The 8,592-nt window shown below is 45.8% G+C and overlaps 1 protein-coding gene across 1 annotated transcript; it reads right to left on the bottom strand.

Moving 5' to 3' along the window:
* Window positions 1-4,998: 4,998 nt before the first annotated feature.
* On the bottom strand, window positions 4,999-6,746 carry LOC143220090 (uncharacterized). Its single transcript, XM_076445826.1, has 4 exons — window positions 6,624-6,746; window positions 6,206-6,580; window positions 5,551-6,152; window positions 4,999-5,443 (listed from the first exon to the last, which is right to left on the bottom strand). Exons 1-4 carry the CDS (start codon window positions 6,744-6,746, stop codon window positions 4,999-5,001), a joined length of 1,545 nt encoding a protein of 514 aa, XP_076301941.1.
* Between the last annotated feature and the right edge of the window lie 1,846 nt (window positions 6,747-8,592).

Here is an 8,592-nt window from a genome sequence, read left to right as displayed (position 1 = left end):
TAGATCACAGAATCTAGAAATAAATAGTGAATATCGGAAGAATGTATTCGGCACAATATCAAGGAAAGAGAAGTTAACGAAGGTAATACCGTATGTCGGTCCGATATACCGAACGCAACTCCAAGGCCATAACAGGCGTGTCGCCCCTGAAGCGTATGTACGTATAAAGACAATTATGTAAAATGAAAATAAGTTTCATTATAATATTGGCATAATCGTACAATCGACTAATTCCAAAGACACTTTCACCGATAAATACAATTTTTTAAACCAAAATTGAAAATTTTGAAAAGAACTGGAGACATCATAACAGTAAATTACAGTATGTTGATAAAAACAGAATACAGAGAAGTAATGCACACAGTTCAATGTCAAGGTCGGTGACATTATCAAAGCCCACACAAAATTGTCGCTCCGATATTCCGTAACTGCAAGAGAACTCCACCCGTGTCGCTCCGGAAGCGCAGGTACGTACACGCAAAATCGTTAAAAATATCAACAAATATGGAAAACGGATGACATAAACGAACACTCAACTGATTCCGAAGTCACTTTTCATAAGACGTACAATGATTGATATTAAAAATTGGGAATTTTGGAAAAATTCGTATGTATTAAAACAGTAAATTACAGTATATATAAATAAATGGAAGTACGCGGAGGAATGCATACGGCAGTATATCAAAGTTAAAGAAATTAACAAAGGTCATCCAGTACTCCCGACCGATCTGTCGCACGAAACTAATAGACTTCGCTAGTCGTGTCTCTCTGGCAGCGTAGGAACATATAACATCAATAATTCAAAATAACAAAGAATTTAGCATAATATTGTTATAAGCGTACGAACAAATAATTTCGTAGACACATCTGCTAATGAATACAATTTTTTGTACTAAAAATTGAAAATTTTGATAAAAATCGAAAATATCATTCACTAAATTAAAGTATGCATAATTAAATGGATGAGTGGGCAAAAATGCACACGGTACAATATCAAGGTTCATGAAATTAACGATGATCATGCAGTTATGTCGATCCAATCGGCCATACGAAACTGCAAGACCAGTCCAGGCGTGTTATTCCGGCAGCGTAGGTACATATAGAGACAAACCAATAAGACAACAATGAATTTAACAAAATATTGTTATAATCGATCACTCTACTAATTCTATCGCATTTGCCCTAGTAAATGCAATTATTAAAACAAAATGGTTCAAGTTTTGAAAAAAAAAAATTGGAAATATCATAGCTGTAAGTTGCAGTAAGTATAAGAAAATGGTTAACTGGGGAAAATGACTACGGTAGATCATCAAGTTTAACGCAATAAACGAGGGCCTTCCAGTATGCCGCGCCGATTTGGCTTTCGCAACTGCAACACCGCTCCAGTCTTGTCGCACAGAAAGCGTAGGTACGTATACAGACAATCGTATAAGACAACTGTAAGTCTAACTAAATAATGTCATAAACGTACACTCAACTATTTCCATAGACACTTTTACTAAGAAATGCAATTTTTGAAATTACCAATTGGAATTTTGTGTGAAATCGAAAATATCAATGCAGTAAATAACGGTATGTAGTATTAAGCAGGAAACTGCGAAAGAATGCTTACAAAACAATCTCATTGATAAAGTAATAAACAATGACCATGCAATATGCCGCCCCGATCTACAGCACGCAACTACATTACCACTCCAACAATGTCGGTCTGGAAGCGTACGTGCTCATACAGCCAATCATATGAAGTATCAATGGGGGTAACGAAATGATATCATGAACGTAAACTCTACGAATTGCAAACACACTTTCATTATGTCATACAATTTCTTCAAATAAGAAACGAAAATTCTGAAAAAAATTGAAAATATTAGTACACTAAATTACAGTATGTGAAAATAAATGGTAGAATTGAGGAAAAATGCATACGGTACAAAAGCAGGGTTAAAGAAATTAACGTAGGCCATACAGCAGTATCCCTCCAATCTCCCAAACGCAACTACATGCTCCGGCCAGTCGTGTAGCTCCGACAGCGTAGGTACTTATATAGACAATCATATCATATATCAATATTTTTAACAAGATATTGTCATAAACGCGTACGCACAACAAATTTCAATGGCATTTTTACTATGAAATACAATTTTTTTTTACGTAAAATTTGAAAATTTCGAAGAGGAACGAAAATATAACAACAATAAATTACAGTATCTATAAATAAATAGAAATCTGGGAAAAGATGCATATGGTACAATATCAAAGCAATAGCAATTTCCGACGACCATCAGGTAATGTCGTTCCCATCTACCGAACACAACCACAAGACGACTCCAGTGGGATCGTGCCGGCAGCGGAGGTACATATGGAGACAATCATATAATATAACAGGTAATATAACAAAATATTGTCACAAACGTATGCTCAACTAATTCCAAAGGCACTTTCCATGAACGATTCAATTTCTGAAATTAAAAACTTGAAATTTTGAAAAAAATCGAAAATATCATAACAGTACATTACAGTTCATGTTCAGATATAGAAATGAGTCTCCAGTTTAGTGACGGGTACCTTAACTTCATGTGTGCATTAGAAGGCCGAACGTCAAACCTTTCGAGAACGTTACCATCTTATTTCAGAGACGAACGGAAAAGTCAATAACTTCACCCATCCTGCGATTTCGAGTGTCATGTCAGGTATTCCGGACGTAAATCCGCTGAACAGTATTCGCAATAGTATTGGCAATGTACAGAGTCAAACAGTAGTAGAAGTTTACCAATACGTAGTGAGTGAATCTGTCCACAGAGGGCATTTATTCATCGCTAACTTAACCCGTTGTATCGATATAATAACTACTAGTTCAGAGATACAAATTAGTATGTATTTCAGTGACGTACACCGTAATCGCCTGTATGAATAGGAAAATCGAGGGTCTATACGCTAAAGAATGTTGCCACCTTCTGTAAGAGACAAACGGCTATATTAATAGCTTCACCTGTCCTGCGTTTCCGACAGTCCACCCGGGTATTCAGGGAGGAAATCTGCTGAACAGCGTTGGCAATGGACAAATTAATACACGGTATGAATATTAAAGCAGACCGTCATACCGTTGTAGATCGTTACCTATTTATATAGAGTCAAACTTTTTACAGAAGGCCTTACCACCCGAGATGCTAACCTGCTGTATCGATAGTATAACATCGTGTATAGTGGATAAAGTTGCAAGAGATTTTAATGACGGGCACTTTAACTTCATATATGAATTATATGATCGGGAGTCAATCCGTTTGCGAACTTTATCACCTCCTTTGATAATCGATCGTCTACGTCAGTAGCGTCACCTATCCTATGATTTCCGATCGGCAAATGAGGTATTCGAGGAGTAAAGCTGCTCTACAATATTGGCACTAGACACCCTGTTTCACGGTATAAATATTAAAGTACACCGTCAAACCGTTGTAGAATTATATCTATTGGTACAGATTCAAACTTCTTACCGAAGGTCTTACCTTCCGCGATCCGCACCTTCCTCATCGAGAGTATAGCCTCGTGTTTAGAGAAGCACAATAGTATACATTTTAGTGACGGGCGCCTTAATTCCATGTATGAAGTAGAAGATCGAGGGTCAGTCCGATACAGAACGATACCACATTCTTCGCTAGTCGATCAGTTAAGTCAATAGCATTAGATATCCTGTGGTTACGATAGACAAATCTGCTACACGGGGGTATATCCGCTGAAGAGTATTGGTAATAGATACATCAGTTCACAGTTTGAATGTTAATGCAGACCGTAGAACCGTTGTAGAACGCGTCCAATTGCTATAAAGTCAAACGTTTATCCATAGGGCTTACCTTCCGCGAACCTCACCTGCTGGATCGAGAGTATAACTTCGTTTTCCGAGAAAGAAATTATTTTATATTTAAGTGATGGGCAACTTAATTTCATGTATGCATTAGAATATCGGGTGTCAAACCGTTCGAGATCGTTGACACGTTCTAGCATAACTGAATTGCGTGTCAATAGCTTCACCTACCCTTGTGACTCCGAGAGTCAAGCCTGAAATTCCAGGAGTTAATCCGCTGAACCGCATTAGCAATCGACACCATAATTCACGGTTTGAACATTAAACTATAGAATCGTAGTGTCGGTTAAAATTAACAATTCGTATTAAGCCATTTCTTTCACCGAATACGTTACCTTCCGAGAACGCAATCCATTGCAGCGATTGTGTTCTTTTGTTTTCACGTTTTCAAATTATTATACACTTTAGCAGTCGGATACACTACCTTCATGCATATATAGGAATATCGAGGGCATGCCATTCGGGAACATAGCCACCTTCATTGAGAGCGGCACAGCTTTTTTTTTGTTTTTTGATGCGGGGGAATCTTCAGAAGATGTCCCGGCCCCCTGAGGGAGGGGCCGGGAGTCTGTCGGATTCGTTCCGACTAAACCCCCGCGGTGGTCCGCCGTCTCCGCTAAGAGGAGCGCCGGGAATTGAAGCGTCAGGCACGGAAGCCGTCCGGCACTTCCCCACCGCTCACCTTGCTGAGATCTTCTTCGCGCGTTGCGTTTCTAGCTCTTGGCTCTTCGCCAGTGCCGCGTGGACCACAGTGCGACACCGACACCACCTTGGATCGCGATCCCCGAGAGGTCGGTCCCTCAACCAACCACCCCGCGATCCCCATTGGCGACGGGAATGCAAAGGACAGGGACAGCCTCGACCGGCAGGGGCTCTTCCCCGGACGTTATCCGACCACGTGGGACTAACGTCCGGCGCGCGCTCAGGCGAGCCTGCGTCGCGCTCGCCGGAACCGCCTTCCGGAGCCAGAGCGGGCCCGGGCTCCTCCTGCCCGGCCACGCTCCGCTGCTTCCTTCTGCAGCATCACCTGCTTGCAGAAGGAGGCCTCAGCTCGCCAATTTCTCTCGGGCTCCACCATGTTAAGCACGATGGCGAAGGGCGAGTGGTCCCAACATACAACACTCTGCAGTGCCCGTTTTTCAACTGTCCAGGCCGGACAGTCCTCCAGGGTGTGCTGCGCGGAGTCCACCTCCGCGTCGCAGAATCAACACCCTGGCGTAACCTCTCGCCCGACCTTGCTGAGATACTCTCCGAACCACCGGTGTCCGGAGAGCACCTGCGTGAGGCGGAATGTCCGCCTGCCCCCACTCTTCTTCCAGGCGTCTAGGACCGGGACGATGGCGGAGGCTCGCCTGTCGGCTTTGCCTCCGTCTCCAATCATCCAAACCGTCCCGTCGGATATCCTTCGTGATGTTATCCGCTTCCACCGGTCCTCGACTCGGGAGCCCGCTCGGTCGACGACGCACGATGTCGTAAGTTCTGGCCTCCATTCCCGCCAGCAGATCCAGCGGCAGGAGGCCCGCCAGTACGGAGACCGCCTCGTGTGAGACGGTACGATACCCCCTCACCACCCTGATGGTCAGTCTGCGTCAGGCGCTAGCGAGTCTGGCACAGCTTTTGCGGCTGGCCATCAGTTCCGCGCCCATACCGGGGCTCCGTACAAGGGCATCGAACGGATGACCCCGGAGTACAGGCGGCGCACTCTCTCGTCCGGCCCTCCGATGTTCGGGAGATGCCGGCACAGTGCCACACCCGTCTGTTCGAGGCGAGGGGCGAGCTGCTCGAAGTGGTCCTCGAAGGTCCATCGGCCGTCCAGCAGGAGGCCGAGATACTTCATCGTATCCCGGATATGGACTGCCTTTCCACCCACGTAGACCGATCCTCTTCGTACGTTGCCCGACGGTGCTACCTGCTTCGTCCCGCCGAGGAACCAGATCGCCTGGGTCTTCTCCGGCGAGACGCGGAATCCCAAGCGTTCTATGGCCTTGACCACTATGGCCACTCCCAGTTCGGCGAGCAGGGTCGTCCTCCCGTACTCGCGACCGCTCGCCGTGACGAGGGTGTCATCCGCGTAGCAAGTAACACTCACCCTTCGGGGATCGAGCCATGCAGCACTGTATCGAACGCTTAGTTCCACAGGATCGGACCCAGTACCGACCCCTGTGGGACCCCGCAGCGCATCTCTCTGCGCACAGTACCTTCCCTCCCGGGATATTGTAAGCGCCTGTTGGACAGGTAGTCTCAGACAACCGCCGCCATGTACTGGGGCACCTCGTGCCGCTCCAACGCCACCCTGACGGCAGTCCAGGGCAGGGGATTAAACGCGTTGCCGTTTTCGAAACTAACGGCCAACATCACCCCGCCCTGTTGGACGACCGCCTCCGACACGGACCTGACGCGCTGAACTGCGCCGACGGACGACCGCCCCTGCTGGAAACCGAACTGTCGGTCATCCAGATCCGGACCAGCTCCCGAGAGGTGGTCCCTCAGCCCCCTAGCTACCTCCATCCCGAAGAGCATCCCACCCTCGTCCAACAGGCAGATCGGCCTGTACGCCGCGGGGGCTACTGGGACCTGCCCACCTCCGGCAGTAGCACCGCCTTGGCCCTCTTGTAGCACTCCGGAAACTTGCACTCCCGGACGCACAGTGTGAAGAGGGTCCCTACTCGACTCGAGGACCCAGGCGCGTCCAGGGGTCCCGTCCCGGCGCCTTGGCTCTCGCTCCAATTTCCCGTATCGCTTGGCTCAGCTCCTCGGATGTTACCCCACGGTCATCTGTCCATCCGACTTCGCATCGCGTCGTCGGGGCCTCCTCCGCTGTCATCACCTTCCCAGGTGACGCGGGGAATAGGGCGTTGAAGGCCCGCTTCGCGAAAGCAGGCTCCATGCTCTCCGTAAGCGGAGGAGCCCACCGTCTCACTCTGCCTAACACGACGCGATACGGTTAATGTGCCCGTCACTGAAATTAATACTTTTTTCATTCTCAAATCCCGAAGTTATAGTCTCGATGGGGTTGTTCAGATTCGCTGACGTAAATGCCTCCGGAAAATGTTTGACTTTGTACAAATCGGTATCGTTCTCAAACGGCTTGACACCCTACTTTAATATTCAAGCCGTGGAATAAGGTGTTGTTTGCTAATACCGTTCAGCAGATTTACTGACTGGATACCTGGCCTGACAGTCGGAATCACTAGATATGTGAAACCATTCACATCGCCGTTAGTGTCTAAAAATGACGGTGTCGTTCTCCAACGGCTTTGCTGTCGATTTTTATATTTATTCATGAAATGTGGTGTCCGTCTGCCAACGTGTCGACTAATTTGTTTCTGCGAACAATAAGCAAGACACTCGATACGGCGCGATCGGATCTCGGACGGTAAGGTAATCTGTAAGAATAATGACGTTATACTAATTGCTATCGTTCTCGAACGGCTTGACGCTCCGTTTTAATACCCAAGCCGTGAATTATGGCGTCGGTTGACCACACTGTTCATTGGATTTACGAGCGGAATACCTGGTTTGGCTCTCTGAATCACAGTACAGGTGAAGCTACTGACTTAGCCGTTCGTCTCTTACAGAAGGTGTGCAACGTTCTCGAGCGTCTTGACCCTAGAACTTCACTTCATACATGAATTTAATGGTGACGTCACTAAGATGTATACTTACTTGCATCGTTCAACACGATGTTATACTCTCGATACAGCGGATTTGGTCCTCGGAAGGTAAGGCCTTCGGTAAAACGTTTGACCCTATACGTATATATAACGTTCTACAACTGATTGACATTGCACTTTAAGATTCATACCGCGAATTTAGGTGCGTTTTGCCAATCCTGTTCAGCGCACTTACTTCTGGGATACCTCGCTTCAATTACGGAACCACAGGATAGGTGATGCTATGGACGCACCTGTGCGTCCCTCAAAGCTGGTGGTAACGATCTCGATCAGCTTGTGTCTCGATTTTGCTGTACATACACGAAAATATGGTGTTCATCTGCTCAAATGTCTAATAATTTGATTCCACTAACACTATGCAAGACACGCCCTACAGCGGCATATGCTTCTCGGAAAGTAATGCCCTCGGTAAAATTTTCGTCCCTATACCAATTGGTAAGGGTCTCAAACGGCTTGGCGAACATAGTATTGCAAATTAGTATTGTTAATACTGTTCAGAGGATTGATTACCCGAATACCTGGTTCAGCTCTCGGAATGAGAGGAAAGCAGAAGCTATTGTCATAGACATCCCACTATCAGAGAACGTGGTAAAGCTCTAGAATGGTTTGACCCACTATCACCTTACTCATACATGAAACTAAGGTGCGAGTCGCTAGAATGTCTACTAATTTGTTCCTCTGAACACGGAGTTATACCATCGATACAGCTGGTTAGGCTTTCGGAGTGTAAGGTCTCCAGAAAAACGTTCGACTTTTAACAAAGTGGCAACGCACCCAAACAGTTTGATGCTCTACAATAATATTCAACCAGCGAATTAATATGTCTGATACCAATATTGATCAGCGGATTTAAGGCCGGAATACCTGCTTATACTCATGCTATCACAGCTTCGATGAAGATATATCGAGGTCTTCCAGATGTACACTGCAGCTCGAAGCGGCATTACTGTATGATTTCAGTCAATTCCTTATTCTTGATTTTGTACCATATGCATTCTGTCACAGTTTTCTATATATTTATAGATATTGCAATTTACTGTTGTGATATTTTCGATTTTT

The sequence above is a fragment of the Lasioglossum baleicum genome, unplaced genomic scaffold, assembly GCF_051020765.1.
Source record: "Lasioglossum baleicum unplaced genomic scaffold, iyLasBale1 scaffold0171, whole genome shotgun sequence".
NCBI classification, from domain to species: domain Eukaryota; kingdom Metazoa; phylum Arthropoda; class Insecta; order Hymenoptera; family Halictidae; genus Lasioglossum; species Lasioglossum baleicum.
This window is presented reverse-complemented; position numbering and strand designations above follow the sequence as displayed.